The sequence below is a fragment of the Benincasa hispida genome, chromosome 7 (genome assembly GCF_027475165.1).
Source record: "Benincasa hispida cultivar pf3 chromosome 7, pf3_genome.v1.1, whole genome shotgun sequence".
Lineage (NCBI taxonomy): Eukaryota > Viridiplantae > Streptophyta > Magnoliopsida > Cucurbitales > Cucurbitaceae > Benincasa > Benincasa hispida.
In genome coordinates this window covers 28,671,262-28,688,767 of record NC_143484.1, presented here as the reverse complement: position 1 = coordinate 28,688,767, position 17,506 = coordinate 28,671,262, and the positions used below count along the sequence as shown (strand labels likewise).

Below are 17,506 nucleotides of genomic sequence, written 5' to 3'. Positions count from 1 at the left end.
ATTATATGCGATATAGTTAAACAAAATTGAAAAATTGGATAATATTTAAATAGGATTTAAATATTAATTACATAAATAAGGATCCATGATTGTGGAGTTGGTGTTTGATTAATTTAATATTTGATGTTAAATTTATAAGAATTAATTAAATTGTTTAATTAATTATTTATTTTATTTTAAAAAATTAATTATTACATTAATTTTAGTAAAATTAATGATTAATTAATGAATTAATCCTAAACTTTGATATTAATTTTGAAAATGAATTTCAAAATTAAAAGGAAGATTGAATATGATTTTTAAATCCAATTTTGGAAAAACCCACTAGTGGGTTCAACCCAATTTTGGTACACTTCAATTCACCACTAAATAAAACAAGTAGGTATTGTCTTCATTCCATACAATTTGGTTGCATGAAGAGATCGAACTAAACCTGAAGTTTTTTCAACTTAAAATGGTTCCATGCAGCTGGGTTTTTTAGTTGAGTTAAGAAGAAGTGTTCTTCATACTCGAGAAAAAAAACCAGACCCTTTTCTCCAAAATTTTCCCTTGAAGTCAGTTTATTCTAAGTTTCACAACTCAATCTAAGGTCCAAAGAGAATAGTAGGGAAGATTCTTTGGTGGTTTGCAAACTTTTGGATTGACGATTGAAGCTGATTTCATGAATCAAAGGAGTTTTTCAAAGGTATTTCTGAAATTCTCTTGATATTCTATGAACATACTTGATTAGATGCTAAAATTGATGAATTAGAGTGCTTAATGGCCCTGAATTCTTCCACTAATTGCTTGCTACTTCCATCATAGATAAAGTTTCCTCTTTTGTATAAGGTAAAAAAAAAAAAAGGAATAAAAACAAAAATACAGTAAGTTAGGTTCCCCCTTAAATGTGTCATTGCATTGTTGATTCCTAAAAGTTCAACTTTTGAGCCTTCGAGCCAGAGGAAGGGAAAAATGAATTGAGAGCCTTATAAAACTATTCTGGATTTTCGAGCTTAACCAGTAGGGTTTTAGACTCATCCATGCATGAATAGGTTCATAATCATTTTAAATGTGCTTCATTGATTGGTTATAATCGGATTTCATCTTTGATTGCAAATCTTATCTTAAGAGACTGTTGAGACTAGAGTAAGGACCATTGTGATTGAGCAAGCATATTTTTGTATGAATGTACGATTCTACCTTGCTCGAGGGCGATCAAGAATTAAGTTGGGGGTGTTTGATAGCACCAAAAATGTGATACCTTCCTCTTCTTAATTCTAGGTCGTTACTATATTTTAATGTTTTTATTTAGTGTTTTTATAGATTTCAGGTGCCTAAAGGTAGAAATGGTCGTTACGGACTATTCGAGATTAATTTGGAGCAATTAGAAGCTAAATTGAGCAACTGAGGTTTAAAGGGCTTAAAAAGGACGAATGCCCCTGGATCGAACACTGAGCATTGCACAACGCTACAAGGCAGTAGCCTCATGTGATGTTGGAAAATAGGGTAGCATCACAACGTTGCGCCCCAACATTGTGATAAGCTAGAGACTAGCGTTGCAACGCTCTTGTCAAGCGTTGTAACACTGCAACACTAGTTTAAAAGCTTTCTTCTTCATTTCTAGGGTAGATTTTTACCTCTCCAATCGGCCTCCAGACGATTTCTCTACCTTCTCACCTCTTTTACTTGTATTTTTCTCCATTTTCTTCCTTCTTCTCATGTAACTAATGGAACGATACCAGAATTCGTCTTCTCCATCTTCATGGGAAGGTAAGTTCTAACTATTTTCTAATTTAGGGGATTTTAGAACAATGTAATTTTGGGAGTTTTGTTTAATTTTAATTTTCATATCTTAGCTATGGATTTGTCTCTATTTATCTTGCTTAATCAATTATATTATCTCTTGATTGTCTGACAAACTATTTGGAATTTTGTAATTGCATGCTTAGGATTATCTAGCAATAGGCGATAGGTTAGTTAGGCTTGTAATTTGTTGTCTAAAACGAATCTTTGTTCCTATGAATCTAGAGAAAATCATAGTGAGTGTTTAATTAGACGAAGGAAATTAAACATTCATCCTAGCGTTAGCCCTAGAACCCAATGCGGTTGGTTAATCATATTTAATATGAATTCATTTGAGCATGTTTAGTTAATTAGGTAATTAGGACCATTGGTTGGATGTCCAGTCAATTGGGCTAGGCATAATTACGAAACTAAAATTACATTAAGCAATGCGACAATCAAGATTACATTGAGCAATTCCAATTCCTTTAAGCTAGGTTGTTTCCTTTAATTGCATTTTTATCTTTTACTTGCATTTTATTTCTTTTATGCACTTCGATTATCAATCCATACCAAACCCCCTCCCCTATTTTACCACGCTTCCCTGTGGTTCGATCCTATACTTATCGCTTGTACTACTTGTTCGATGATTTATAAACATTATTTGATTGACAATCTTTTGGGAGCGACACCAAAAAGATTCGTCCGTCATTGATGAAAGTGTTTATTTTTAAATCAAAGACTGATTTAAAAGATGTTGTAAAGAGTTATTTCATCTTTTGTCATCAACATGTTAAAGTGGTTGAGTCCAATAGAAAACTATCGAGTAGTTCTTGGCAAGATTTTTCTTTTTGCCTTAAAAAACATGAAAATTTTGATATTATCAAAAGAGTAAGGGTGTGCTTGGAATACATTTTCAAGTGTTTAATTTAAAAAATAAGTTATTTTGAAAGAAATCAATCAGAGTGTTTGACAACCATTCAAAATAACTTTTCAAATGTATTTCAATCAATTTTTATCAAAAGTCTTTAAATAAAAATGAGTTTTTTGAAAAATATTTTTTTCTTAAGTCAATCCAAATGGGCTTTAAAAGTAATACAGAAAAAATTTGATATCAAATAATACGAGCACAATAATGCATGGAAGAAGAAAAAAGGATTGGGAGATTACAAAGAATCTACAACAAAAACATGGATAATTTACCCTTCGACAAGAATGACATGCACAACAAATTCTATAGTGTGTCGTAAAGTCATCGTGATGTGACCTCCAACATCTTTTTTTAAGCGTGAAAGATTTGGAGTTGCCATCAATCTCTACAGGGAAATCTTAAGTCCAATAGACATGCATGCTATTTTCAAATTTCCACCCATTAGAAATTTCATTTATCTTTAGAATGTAGGCCACGTTTACCAAACTGTAATGAAAATTGGTATAATCAGAATGAGATTTTATTGATAGATAAATCGTAATAGGCCTAAATCATAAACACGATTTGATTGCTTTTGATCGCGTCTACCTAGAATTATAAATTTATCCCGTTTTATTGTTACCGTTATCATTATTGTTACTGTTTGATCCTAACAATAACGGTAAAAGTAACAATAAATGTGATAAATTCATGATTTTCATATTGTAACGGTAACAATAACGATAACAATAAAGGTAGTGGATCCCACATAATTTTCAATCTCAATCAGATTGAACACCTTTTATTCCTCAATCAAATTAAATGATTTGATTACAAATTTTAAGGTAGACTCTGCATCTCATTACAATTACTGGAAGTCGATAAACAACAAAAATAATCAATTGGAGCTCACTTTTCACACTACCATTGATGGATTATTTTTTTCAACCGGTGTAAACGTGACCCTAATGTCTACAAATATTATATACAAAATGATGATATGAACCTTACAAATTCTAAATTATAAAACAAAATGAGTATAACAAGATTGAATTACATCTATTTACTACGCCTATTAATTTATCCATATCCAACATTGTATTAATGATATAAAGTGTATACTCTCAACCAAAAAGTTTAAAATCTGGTGTGTATGTGTATATAAAAAATTTAAAGTTTTTAAAACTTGAAAAAGAAAAACAAGATGGATTATAATCATTACTTGAGAAAGACAAATGAATGGAGTAAGTGAATGTTGAAAAATCATCTAAGCCTCCAAACCACACACTACCAAAATTCCATTACATAAGTCTCAAAATTTAGGTGAGCCTCTGTACTTAAATACAAAGCTAATCACCTGATATAGAAAACCTAAAGCATTTTCTATCACAAAACTCAATTCTACCTCCCCCCTCAACTATGGAAAATGTTTGTTTTAAGCATATTTACAACACCTACATATCACTCCCTTTGTGTGTTATAAATACAACATAATGAGCCTCGAAAAACTAGGCTCGTAATGCATCTTGAGTTCAAGTTCCTATAATCTATATTGCAAGGCTAAAGCCAATTCGGTGTGAACTTCCTTGTTATCGTCTTTGATGTTGCATCATCTGGAACCTTCGCAAGCGAGCGGTACTGCAATTTTACGCTCTCTGCATTGTCTAGCGTTTTCACCACATACCTAACGTGCAAAAGAAGTGGATGCATTTTTGTAAACTATATCTTTATTAGATCAAGTAGAACATATGCACAAAAGAAATTTAAATCTTATATCGGCCATTAAGACCCTATTTCATAACCATTTAGGTTTTTTATTTCTAAAAGTTAGGCTTATGTTCTCACAATTTTTTACAATGATTTTCATCTCTTTTTGTTCAACAATTACGGGATAGAAGATTGAACCATCAACCTTTGGCATGGTAACTAATGCCTTATTCACTCAACCATGACCCTCAAGTTCTCTTCTTCTTAATTTTCAAAAAACTTGGCTTGGATTTTGAAAACAACCTTGAAGATTAGATATCAAAACAAAGAAACTTCGGTAGAAGTTATGGTTCTTACAAGTTATGGCTATGTTTTATTTTTTTAGTTTTAGTTATTCTTAACCTTCAAATGCTATGTTTTAGTTCTTAATATTCAAATGCTAAGCAATAATTCTAAACTATGCATAGAAGACTATTTTAGTCCTTTATCATTAATTTTACATGGCTTCCAACACTTTCTATAGGCAAAAACTATAATCAGACTTACACAAAAAATTAATGGGAAATAAGTTACTTCCTGCTCGCAATGAACAGAATGAAGAAAAAATATTGAGAATCAGAACAAAAAATGACAAACCATCCATTCAAGCACTGTGTTGTAACAACAGCCTCACGTCCCACAAAACGTTGTGGTGTCCTCTTGTTCCCCTGATCCGTTTTAGCTACGATGTTAGTTTCAACATGCTATAATATAAGGGACTAAATGAGAGTACAGTTTTTTGCTCACCTTGATAATTACCCTATCAGTCACTGTGAAAGGAAACTGAACACCTCGACCTCTTGGAGTATCCATGAAAGTCAAGTCCTACATTGGCAAACACCGGAACGATATTATGAAAAACTCGGAAGCAGTTCTACTATGAGAATATCATTCACTCTGAAAAGAACAAGCGACAAAAATAAATGCACAAGTAGAACTTGACACAAGTGAACTGAATATAGCGATTGAGGGATAGGAAAGACTTAGAAAGATAGGGAAAACCAAAATCTCCTGAAGTCTATTCCCATCCTCCCCTTTGATTGTAGTATCTCACATTAGCAGGTTTAAGATACCGTGGTCCCAGGTACAAAGCAAATACCTGCTCAAACCTCTCCCTTCTCCTTTTCGGTGAGCGGTAAAATAATAATTCTTCTTCCCGGCGGAATGCTTGGACTGCAGCTTGAAGAGCTGAAGATGAAAATATCATGACAAGAAAAAGAGGATCATGAAAAGTTCAGTGTTTTGAAAACAATCTTCAAAGAGAACTATATCAATCTGTACTACATTATTCTGGGTGTTTAGTTTGGGAACTCTCAATAATGTGAGAGGGTAAGCAGATAAGGGCGACTAACAACAAAGAAAATTCTTACATGTTTTGTCTAACTTCGAGGAGCAGTTACAACGGAACACAAGAACAAACCTTGGTATATGTCAAGCATTTTTGGAAACAGTAGCAAAGAGATGTTAAATATTAAAAGTGGAGAAGAAATTTTACTCACATAAGTTTTGAGCAATAGAGTCTTCAGAAACTGACTGAGAGCACGAGTAACAAGATTTCTGGAAAGACAACAAGAGAAATGCAGAAACTCTATGAAACCGAGGTCATCAAAATAATCAATTGACTGATTAATTATCAACAGAGAAGCCATACAGCAATGGAAATTAAGGTGCACAAGTTGGGTAAAATTAATGCTTGCAAAAGAAAGTGACCATTCATAATCAAAAACTCAAGAAAATGAATGACAAAGACAAACTCACTTAGACTAAAATCTGGTTATCTAGTCAAACTACTTGATTTCCCCCAGCTAAGAGACAGGGCGCCCAAGTTTTACATCATGATACATGGACAAATAATAAGTTCATAAGTTCAGTGGTGCCAAAACTGGAGTCCAATTATTGAGAACTTTAAACCATGAACTTATAGATGCCAAACATTTTCATGTTGATTATTAAGAGTTCAAGCACTGCTGCTGCATAAGGGCAACAGACTCATTTTTATACCAAAATTGGTATCATATCTTATTTTAGATTCCTGCGAACTCTCATCTTCATAAATCTCACTGAAACCAATGGCTCGGAAAGGGGCTCTTATGATCAAGAATGCAAAAACTACATGATTGATAGTAGTAGCTAGTATTCTTAAAAATAATAATAAATAATAGTAATAATTGTAATAGCTAGTATTTGAAATGGATTTTGTATAGAAGAACCTCAACCAAGTGTTAAGTATATTTCTAAGGCTCAGTTGGACTCTTTTTGCAAGTACTGTACTAGACAACTTGATGGAGTTCTGCACGTAAATCAGCATGGGTTGCTACAAATGGCCAATGAAACTTCAAATCAAATGCAAACTTTGCAATGTTTTGAAATTTCTATGCTTGCAATGCCATCTGTACAAAGCATTAGGATACTAAACACCTAGCAATTTCAATGTGCCGGTTACGTTTTAACATAATGAGAAAAATGATAGATAACATGACGATAAAGAATTTAACAGTATAGATGAGCAGTATTCTTGCCAGTAACTCACTACTCTAAGAACATGTTGTATTCCACCACTCCCAAAGGAATGCCCACACGGCAATATCATTGCATCGTCCATGAGAGCGCCCCTGATTTCAAGAAGAAAAACAAATCTAAGCAAAAATATAACCAGAAACAATTGGGACGAAAAAATGAGTCACGTAAGAATTTTTGGCATAGACTATGATGTAGCCTAAAAGATAAAAGAACTTTCTCCCAGAATCAAATCAAAGTCTGTATTATCAATCAAGCAATTTCTTTATTTATAGAGAATCGAAATAATGCAAAATAATCCTAAATCTAATCCTAATTCATCTAAGAAACTAATCTAATCCAAATAAACTGAGAAAACTAATTCTAATCCTGATCAATTACGGATTTGACCAAGATAGTCAAATTTACTGTAATCCTATTACATCAGAATGTGAACTGAAAGATGCAAAAAAAAATGTAAGAACACATCATATTTCCTTCATGAAAACACACTAAAATCACAATTGCAACAAGAACATGCTTCTACATGATTGACAGGCTCAACCAAATATAATGAAACATAATGGAAACACTAGAAACTCACGTCACAGGGTCAGTGAGAATTGCTCGCAAAGACTCTCCAGGCTCTCCTGAAAACGAAACATCCCTTCTCCCAAAACCACATCCATTTTCCATAGCCAAATCCTTCTGCCCAGAAGCAGACCCTTCAGTGCTTTGCAAATACTGGGAATAATAAGCATCCCCTTCATGTTCTGCAATTGTAACCGCATTTGGGTAGTTCCCCAACCTTCCCTGTGGATGGTTCTCACTCTGAGTTGCTCCTGTGTCGTTGCCTGAAGAGCCAACCAAACCATCCTTGACTACCAGAGTTCCACCTAAAACCCATAAGAAAAATTAACAAAAAAAATCCAAATTGGGAGCAGAATATCCAAACAATCATTCTAGAATCACAGTTTCTATATGAGCAATGAAAGTTCAAAGTAAAACTTCTTACCAAAAGAAGAATGGTGCTTAAGCTTCCCATTTCCCAATTTAATAGTCCCATTCTTCAACCCCCCACTACTCTGATCACTTCTATCATTGTTACTATCATTGGGGTTAGCAGTTTTACTGCATTTATTAACATCATCCAAAGAAACAAGCCCTTCAACATCATCATCACCATCATTGACTTCATCTTCATCGTCGTCGTCGTCGTCATCTTCCTCATCCGATCCTTTCCCACTTCTCGCAGTCTCATTCCCATTCCAATTCCGGGTGTGACCGAACACACTGCGGCGGAAATCTTCACCCTGGTGGGAAAAGAATCGATCCCGGTCGACGACAGGGAAGAGCTTATCGTCCATGAAACCGCAGAGTTCGCGGGTTTTGGGAGGTGGGTCGGGGACGCGGCGCTGTGGGGTGGTGGAGCAATTGAAGGGGAGGGCTTCATCTTGGAAGACGAGGTGGGAGTTGAGGCCATTGATGTCTTCGGAGGACATTGTGAGCTTTGGGGGTTGGAATGGAATTGAAAATTGAGTGTTAGGGAGAATTTGCCATGGTGGGTTTTGGGAGAGAAGGATTGAGGAAGGTGGGAATTGCTTGAAAATGGAAAAGGGGAAGATGAAGGAAATTGGGAATTGGAGAATTTGAGAATTTGAGAGATAGTGAGGCTGTGAAGAACGGAAGAGGGGAGTTCTGAGTTTGGTCAGATGGCTGTGTGTTCTTTGGAACGATGGAAACAAATTTCGAAATGGGGAGGAATTGCTGCAAGGCCCTTCAATTTTTTATTTATTTTTTTATAATAAAAAAAATCCTTCATTTTTATTTTTAATTTTTTTATTATTTAAGTCTACTTTTCGTTTATTAGTTAGATTTCAAAATGTTATACATTTAGTTGAATTTAGTTTTAATTTAGCCTATAGCTTTCAAAATATTTATAATTTTAGGGGTGAAATGAGTCTTGTTTTAATCTTGTATTCATATTTTATTGACACTTTTAAACTCGATTTTCCATATCCATTTTTTCTTTTCTATTGTTAATATCGGTTAATTAATATAAAAAAATTAAAATTAATTAAGTTTTATTATTTTTATCACTTTTAAAGATCAATTTAAAATTTTACTTCATAATTATTTTTAAACTATTTAAATAGACACGAACCTTAATGATAGAAAGTGAGTATTTAATGAAAAATTGAGACTAAAAGTATAAAATCTTGAAACCTAGGGATAAATTTGAACAAAACTCAAATTGTCAAGAGTTAAATTGAATATTTTAAAATTTAGAAACTAAAATGAAACTAAACTCAAAATTTAAGGAGTAAAATGTGTAACATTTTGAAATTCATGGGCCAAATGGAAACTAAATCCAAAATCTAAGGACCAAAAGGAATTTTTTTTTCTTGTTTCTTTCCAAAGGATGTGTTTTTTTTCTTTTTTTTTTTTACTTTTTTTCTAATTGTACAAAGAAAATTACATGAAAGGCTAAATTATACAGATGTCTTTGCTAAATTATAGAAAACACCACTAATCATTCTACTTTGTTTAAAAAAAAATTTCCGAATTTTCAATCGTTTCAATAATCATTGTACTTTGTTTAAAAAATATTTCCGAATTTTCAATCGTTTCAATAAAACTCATAAACTTTCATCACAACAACATACTCTGATGACCACCTCTGATGGCAACTACCTTCAGGGAAGGCCACATCTGACATTTAATTTCAATGACCACCTCTGATACCAAACTCTAGCAAACTACCTCTGACAACCAACTTTGGTGACCACTGATGTTGACAAAATTCGACAAAACCACCACTTCCTCAGTCCGGTAGCAATCATCGTAAACAACCACCTCCAACAAAAAACTACCTCCGACAAAGACCATATCCGCAATCAGCTCCGATGACCATCTCCAACGCCAAACTTCGGTAACCAACTTTGACCATTACCATAGATGACCAACTCTAGCAACAACAACCACTATTGGCAACTACCACATCTAACTATCAACTTTGGTGACCACCTTTGGCGCCAAACTCTCGCTACTACCTTCAATGATCGACTTCAACGATCTTTGTCGACGACAACTCCGTCGATGATATCCAACGACTAGCTCTGACAACTTACTCAGTCAATCATATACTCAATTTAAAAATAAAATACTGTCCGATGAAAGTATTTTTTTAATATGAATTTGATAATATTAGTTCATAGTATTTGATAGTCGTCTTTAATAATGATACTAATAGAAAAACTTTGAGTGCATAGCAAAACAAACAAACGGTATAAAAATAATTTCGAGTAAATGTAATCCAAGACATTAGTTTCTTTATTTTAAACATTTTTTAGAAAATATAACCAAACATGTTTTTATTTTAAACACTTTTAAGAAAATATAACCAAATACATTAGTATTTTTACTTTAAACATTTTTGAAAAATTTTAACCAAACACATTTGTGCTTTTATTTTAAATAGTTTTTATAAAAAAAAAATGTTTAAATAAAATTGACTTTCTAAAAAATATTATTCCTAAGCAATCCAAATATAGGTCAATGATCGACCCAAAAATGCATGTAGTTGCCACACTTTCAAGGACCAAATGAATTTATAACTCCAATCCAACAACCTACAATAACACATAGTATAGATGGCAAGAAAGGGATCTTAGGGAATCTAATGATTGTTTAACTTAATTTTGAGTTCGAATGGTAACTGGGGGGTTTACATAGAGAAATTATTGCAAAGAAATTCAAAAACAGGAATGTAAATGAGTGATTGAAAGTGAAAGCTCGATTTTTAAAATGATCTAGACTAATTTAGGTTTCCTCTTAATCTTTCTTGTATTCAATGGCATTTAACAAATAAAGTTTCTTGCTAATTATACACTTAGCCTATGTAACCTAAAAGTCTAGAATTACATAACTTCAATTTCATGAATAAACAATTCAATCAATTCTAAATGACACAACTTATTGGGTTCAATAGCGTCTATATTAATTATGCATTTGCAGTAAGAAGAGGCAATCTTGATTAAGATCAAATTAGTAGTTCGGAAAACGTAGGTTACTAATTCAATTAATCTTGAATTTAACTAACCATGCAAAATTGTGAACAAGATTAATCCTAATAACCTAAATGCACACATTACCCTACCCTACTTTAGTTCTTGCCCTATGAAATTAAACAGATAAACATGCTTAAATTATAGAATTCATTGAATTAAACAAAGTTGGCTAAAGATTCTAAAATTCAATGCATAGAAATTAAATTCAACATTCAAGAATGAACTACAACAAAAATTTATCAAAGAAATCAAGAAATTACATCAGAAATTATAATCAGCCTCATACCATGAAAAATAGGAATATATCCTAAACTAGATTAGATAGACTTACCTTAAACCTTGCATCTCTTCCAAATTCATCAAGGAATTGCAAGAATTCATGAAAGGTAAGAAAAAGAAAGAAAGAAAGGTACAGAAAACTGGAATTTTTTAGAGAAAATTTAGTGAAATGTTGATCTCCTGCGCAATGGCTGAATTTTTCCTTTTATATTTACGTCACAGCGTCGCAGCATCGCAACTTTGTAACGAGCATTGCAACGCTCTTGCCGCATTCAAACCTTGAGCATAGGGGTGAGCGTAGGGACATTGGTGCTATGCTGGTTAGATGGTGAAGCCCGCATGTGTTCTTCCTGAATTTCCATCAAAATTCGCAATGTTGCACATTGGGTGGATAACGTAGCGCCAAACATTGAGATAGGGTTGTAACGTTGCCGTGATATCTCCTTTCTGCCTTTCAGCGTAGACTTACATTGCACATATGGTTGCTACGCTCCATTGAGTGGCATTTTGGTAATTTTCCTATCTTTTTTTTTTTATTTGATACTTCAATTGTCCAAATTAACTCTTTTTTAGCTAGTTTTTCTTCTAAATGACTCATTTGACCTTTAGAGATGAAATTACCTATAAAATGATATTTTATGCATGAGGATTACTAGAAATTGGTAGAATTAAGGATAGAATATTAATTCTTTTTTAGAGCTATCAATAAGTCAAGTTTTCTTTTTAATGTAAAAAGAAAATGACATGTTAAAAAAAAAAAAATAACATTTCCTATTTTTCTAGCCTCACAATGCTCGTGTAATTACAAAAAAAAAATGGTATTCTTATTTTATTAAAAAACCAATGCATACACATTATAAGTGTGTTTTTCCTTAAGAAAAATAGATGCTTTTTTTAAAAAAAAAAAAATGCATGTTTTATTTAACTTGCCACTTGGGCATGGTTTGTACCAAGTATCCTTATGGAGTTGGTTTAGAATCCATAATGGATAATATGAATACCAATCAACATCCAAATTCAGGCTTTTTTGCTACTCTATCTATTGTGTTATAGTCACGATTACAAAATTGGGAGGAGATAATGGTGAGATATGAGTTCGATATCTTCAATCCAACGATCAACCAGGCTTGAATTTTCATCTTCTCCATTGATTAGTTTAATGGCACTAAGGCAATCAGATTCAACTATCAGATTAGAGTAGAAGCAAATCGGACACCTTTGCGAATAGCTAAAATTTCTGGTAATGGAGCATCAAAGTGTAGATTCATGGCACGAGCTGCAATACCCACAAGGTTACCATCTGAATCCCTTCTAATTGCACTCAAACCAGTTAAGGGGGTTGGATTTCCAGGCCGAATTCATGTTCAGTTTCCAGAATCCCAAAGGAGGGTTGGTCCATTCGTGTGTAAGAGCGAGTATAATTGTTGCTTTTAGCTAAGAACTTTCTTGGTATTTTGTAGAAAACTTTAGGTATTCTTCATATTACTTTAATATTGAAGAAAAATATTTGTCTTTTTTAAAACATGAATTCTCAATTTTCGACGTAATGTTGTCATATGTCATGTTTAGGAAAAAAAACATGTGCAATTGAATAGTTGAACAAAAATAGTCGGTAGAAAATAAGTTCTTTAGGTTATAAAAAACTACACTGTATACTTTGACTTAATAATTAATTCAACTTTGTAACTCTAAACACAAACTTCTTTTAACTCTGAAGACATATTAACTTCCGAGCTCATAACTGATTTAGTGTCCAAATATCTCTTTATTGAGTTTTGAAACTAAACTAGTTGTCAAGATTTTCAAATACTAGTATTCAAATGAAAACAAAAAAAAAACAACAACAAAAAGTTTAACTTCCATATGCTTTTCCTCCATGCATAACTATGAAGTCATCTCCCATCAAACAAGAGGACCTCCTCTAATTTTTCACATATCATCAATAAAAGAGCAGAAATGGCAAAACAAAATTAGAAAGACAAAAATACTAACTTGTCCATACTTCTAAGTTGAGCAATAGATTTTGAGTTTTTTGAGTTTTTTTTAATTTTATTAATTCCACCTACAATGTTGAAAAGTTACATCAATATTTATGTAGTCTAAGGGATAAAATGAGTTGATTTTACAATAATCAAATCTAAAATCTTTGTTAGAATGATAAATTGTGTATAATAAGTGACAATATCATATTATATATGATAATTATGCTTCAACCTAGGTCATTTTATTCCACCTATTATAAAATAAAAATAAATAAATAAATAAATAAATAAAACCTAATTTCTATTGAGTCTAGGCTACAATGCATTACAGATTTACATAAAAGACAGAAAATATAAAGAAATTTTTAGAATGTTGTCCGTCAAAAATAATCTAATAGAAGATAATAAATTTAGTTTGTTAAAAGATAAATGGATAAGTAACAATCGTTTGAGTACAACAAGAGTCCATTTCAAGTATTTCTTCATGAAAATATTCGAGGTTAGTATGATAAGGATATCAAGGTACATATCCATATCTGAAAATAAAATTAAAAGGGTTAAGAAATTATTTAACATTAACATGAAATAAATAAATTAAGATAATGTCGTGTCCCTCTTTTGTTGGTTGGATTTCTTGAAAAATGTTTTGAATAAAACACAAATTTTCTCATTTTGTTTTTAGTTAAATGAAAAAGAAGTGAAACAAAATTATGTAAAATGAAAAATGAAAAATATAGTCTAGGGAAATAGGCATAGAATGACTATATATATAAAGAAAGAAAGAAAAGAACAAGTTAGATTTCCACTTATAATCATGATTATAAATGCTAAACCTCAACAAAGAGTAGGCATATTGAAACACTAATAATAAAACTAATTTAGATTTTACACAAAAAAAAAATTAAAAAAACTTTTATGTACTGTGATTTTGAATGGTGGTGTGGGAATAGTAATCTTAGATAGAGAGAATTTTGAACTCGAAGTGATAATCATATAAATACAGCAAGTAATTAAAGTCTTTGGTTGACATCATCTCATCAAGTTGGCCCGACCCATCTCGACCTAAAAAGTTAAGACATAATACTAAAAGAAAGACTATTTTTAACGTTCACAACCTTTGAAAAATAGTTAAACAAACCTTCGATAATCATTTTTCACCTTTAAAAAAAATCGAAATAGAACCACAAGAAAAGCTTTTCTCAAGAGAACATTAGCCTTCAAATATTATTATTTTTTAAAGGTCACATGTCTTCAATAATTAGTTATCATCAAATTATTTTTTTCAAAGGTTTTCATTAATTTGTAAAGATTTATAATGCTCTTATCAAAGATTTTATCGACAATTGTAAATCTTTCTAGAAACATATCTTAGCTTACAACATTGGAAGGTTGTCTATCAGGGTGACCTTAATTGCCTTGATGAATATGCAAGAAAAGTAAATTTGGATGCCACAAAAGTAGTTGATAATTGCGACATGATATCGTAAAATTATTTATATAACAATGACTTAGACAAAGAGACTACAAAAAATCTAGAACACCCAGCTACGATATCATGTCACAATTATGCATTCTTGAGTATCTGTCATCATTATTTGAAATCTATCCTCAAAAGAATTTTTCAATTCAACCATTTTCATGTTTGGGTGTTTGTATCTCAATTTTTCTTTGTTGTTCAAATTCTTGAAGACGTTATTCAAATGCATGAAGAAACACTCAAGATCGCATACATTTGAAGATGATCCAAACAATTCAGTACCTCCCTAAATACGAACATGTCTATGTTTCTCTGGTTCAAATACTTGTACAAAATTTAATTCTCCGAATGTAACATCGATCAATTTATAAGCATATGAATTGTGTTCTTGCCACAAATACAAATTCAATTTTATGGATCTTGAAGAGAGAAAAATTACCTTTTTTTAATGTTTTAAAATAATATAAAAAATGTGGTAGAGACCTCTTAAATTTATTCTTCAAAAGACTAAATTAACCCAATTACAGATCAAACACACATATTTCTAAGAAAATTAAAGACTAAAATGTTATTTTTTCCAAAGTTTTATTTACATTGATTATAGTTTTAATAGAAGCATGAGATATATTTTTTAAAAAATTATATTTTATGAGTAATGATCTCAATATAAGTTAATGAAATATATATAAACATTGGGGTCATTAAATAAGGAGAATTTGAAATCACAAGGATTAACATAAAAATACAAGCATTAGTATTAGATTCTCTGGGTTGACATTGCTCTCATCATTCGGATTGGCTTGGTCTAGTTTAAAAAAAGTTGAGATCCAACACTATAAAAAAAAAATTGAAAATATTAAATAAACCTTCAATTTTGGGTCTAAAATATAAACTTTTAAGGACATATTAACTTCATATTTTATAACTCAACTTAACACTCTAACCAACCTTTTGAGTTTTGGAACTACGGTCAAGTTTAATATTTTGATCTAAACCCCGTACTGCTGTAAGCTTTCACATACCATCCATAGAAGAGCGAAAATTGCAAAACAACATGAGAAAGACAAAAAATAACTTAAGATTTTGTTTTTCTATTAATTCCACTTGTAATGTTGAAAAAAAAAACATCAATATTTAGGTAGTTTAAGGGAAAAAATAAATTGAAAATTATAAGACTATTCTGAGACATACATCATTATAGTTGTAATGTAATGTGCTTTGTTTATGGAGAGATTGAAAGCAACATAAAGGATAAAGACTATTAATGCATATATTGTTTAATTATTATAATTGCACGTTGATGCTCATCCATTTTGTATTATCTATAATATTATAATTAAAAAAAATTGAAATGTTTGTATCGTTGTTCTTCAAAATCATCTAATAGAAAAAAATAAATTTAGTTAGGTAAAACATAAATTGAGTAATAATCACGGACAGTAGTGGACATATCCATATATAAAAATAAAATTTAATAGGCTTAGAAATAATTTAACCTGAAAGCAATAAGTTGTTGAAACAATTTCTTTATCTCAAAATGATTGTCACTTGAAATTCGAGGACTTTTTACCGTCATGGTCAATGATTTGTTAAAAAAATGTAGAAAATACAAAAATTTTATTTTGTTTTTAGGTAAATGAAAAACAAATAAAACAAAGTTATTCAAAGTATGGTGAAAAACTCACCTAAAATGTCATCTAAAAAAATAGATGAAAGGTATATACACGACACATTGTATAGATAACTAACATATATATATATAAAACAATTTAGATTTATGAATTTTATGATCATATATATATGAGAATAAAGATTAAACAAAATGCAAATGGGGTATAGGAGAGTGATCAACAATCTATAAAAAATTGTAAATATATTTTATTTTGACAATGGTCGATTCACATATCAATATCACCAAAGAACAAGAACTTTATAAATTTTGATATTCAAATCATATTATAAGTTTGATTTTGATACAATATTATTACTTGATCCTTCTCGAGGGATCTTCTTCCTTCGGTTCCTAGTTATTCAATGCAATTTGATGTGTAGTTTATCTGTCAAAAAAACCACGCAACAAATTAAATTAATATGAGAGACAAATATTTTATTGAACGCGTGAAATGTCAATGAAAATGTCGAAATAATAAATAATTTAACATGGAAGACAGAGAGTAGAGAAAGAATACCAGCAACTTCTTTTTCATCACAATCTTCATCACATTTAACTTCACAGAAGCTTTGGCCACTGCCATTTGCTAGGCATTCCTTCTCACAAGTTTCATAGCAAGACTTGTATTTGGCATCAAATTTGGCTTCATATTTGGTCACTTCATCCTCATTGGCAGTGGCAAATTGCAAAGCAGCTACCACCACAATGCACATCAAAAACACTGCCATCATTTTCTTGGCCATTTTCCTTTTTGGTTGTTCTTCTTGCCTTTGGTGAATGTTTCAAGTCTTGCTTTTGTGAGTGGATGAAGTTTTGGAAAGATGAGAAGTCTTTTTATAGGGATTTAGTAAAAGCTAAATTTAGATCAATAGTTAGAGGACCTAAAAATGGATTTTTTGTTGACAAAGTTAGGCCATAAAATATGCTTGTGTATATTGTATGCCATGCATTCATAACAAACATTGAACTAACAATAGAAAAATATAATGACCAAAACAAAATTTCCTTACAGGAGCATGTGAAAAGGGGGAAAATAATATAACATTAGCAGCACAATTTGAAAGTAAAACAAAAGCCCACAATTTTTCAATACAAATAAATAATCAAATTTAA

The 17,506-nt window shown here is 31.4% G+C and overlaps 2 protein-coding genes across 3 annotated transcripts; both read right to left on the bottom strand.

Annotated features, from left to right (window-relative positions):
• Positions 1 to 3,939: 3,939 nt before the first annotated feature.
• Positions 3,940 to 8,678, bottom strand: LOC120081861 (U-box domain-containing protein 62-like). 2 transcript variants are annotated; one of them, XM_090315791.1, is made up of 8 exons: positions 7,929 to 8,678; positions 7,518 to 7,809; positions 6,948 to 7,029; positions 5,917 to 5,974; positions 5,472 to 5,605; positions 5,165 to 5,242; positions 5,015 to 5,085; positions 3,940 to 4,355 (listed from the first exon to the last, which is right to left on the bottom strand). In XM_090315791.1, the coding sequence occupies exons 1-8, from the start codon at positions 8,413 to 8,415 to the stop codon at positions 4,232 to 4,234; spliced, it is 1,326 nt and encodes a 441-aa protein (XP_090171917.1). In that variant the 5' UTR covers positions 8,416 to 8,678; the 3' UTR covers positions 3,940 to 4,231. The 2 variants fall into 2 exon arrangements, with proteins under 2 accessions (XP_090171917.1, XP_038892965.1); XM_039037037.2 differs by having other exon boundaries at positions 5,517 to 5,605.
• Positions 8,679 to 16,577: 7,899 nt separating this feature from the next.
• On the bottom strand, positions 16,578 to 17,186 carry LOC120080913 (uncharacterized). The gene is made up of 2 exons (XM_039035589.2): positions 16,911 to 17,186; positions 16,578 to 16,778 (listed from the first exon to the last, which is right to left on the bottom strand). Exons 1-2 carry the CDS (start codon positions 17,134 to 17,136, stop codon positions 16,753 to 16,755), a joined length of 252 nt encoding a protein of 83 aa, XP_038891517.1. The 5' UTR covers positions 17,137 to 17,186; the 3' UTR covers positions 16,578 to 16,752.
• Between the last annotated feature and the right edge of the window lie 320 nt (positions 17,187 to 17,506).

Excerpts from the sequence above, each read along its gene's own strand:
- LOC120080913 (XM_039035589.2), bottom strand. The coding sequence starts at position 17,136 with ATGGCCAAGAAAATGATGGCAGTGTTTTTGATGTGCATTGTGGTGGTA. Across the intron at positions 16,779-16,910 it reads TGATGAAAAAGAAGTTGCTG|ATAAACTACACATCAAATTG; the intron begins GTATTCTTTCTC and ends TTTTTTTGACAG.
- LOC120081861 (XM_090315791.1), bottom strand. The coding sequence starts at position 8,415 with ATGTCCTCCGAAGACATCAATGGCCTCAACTCCCACCTCGTCTTCCAA. Across the intron at positions 7,030-7,517 it reads ATTCTCACTGACCCTGTGAC|GGGCGCTCTCATGGACGATG; the intron begins GTGAGTTTCTAG and ends TCTTGAAATCAG. Across the intron at positions 5,086-5,164 it reads CTGATAGGGTAATTATCAAG|GGGAACAAGAGGACACCACA; the intron begins GTGAGCAAAAAA and ends AAAACGGATCAG.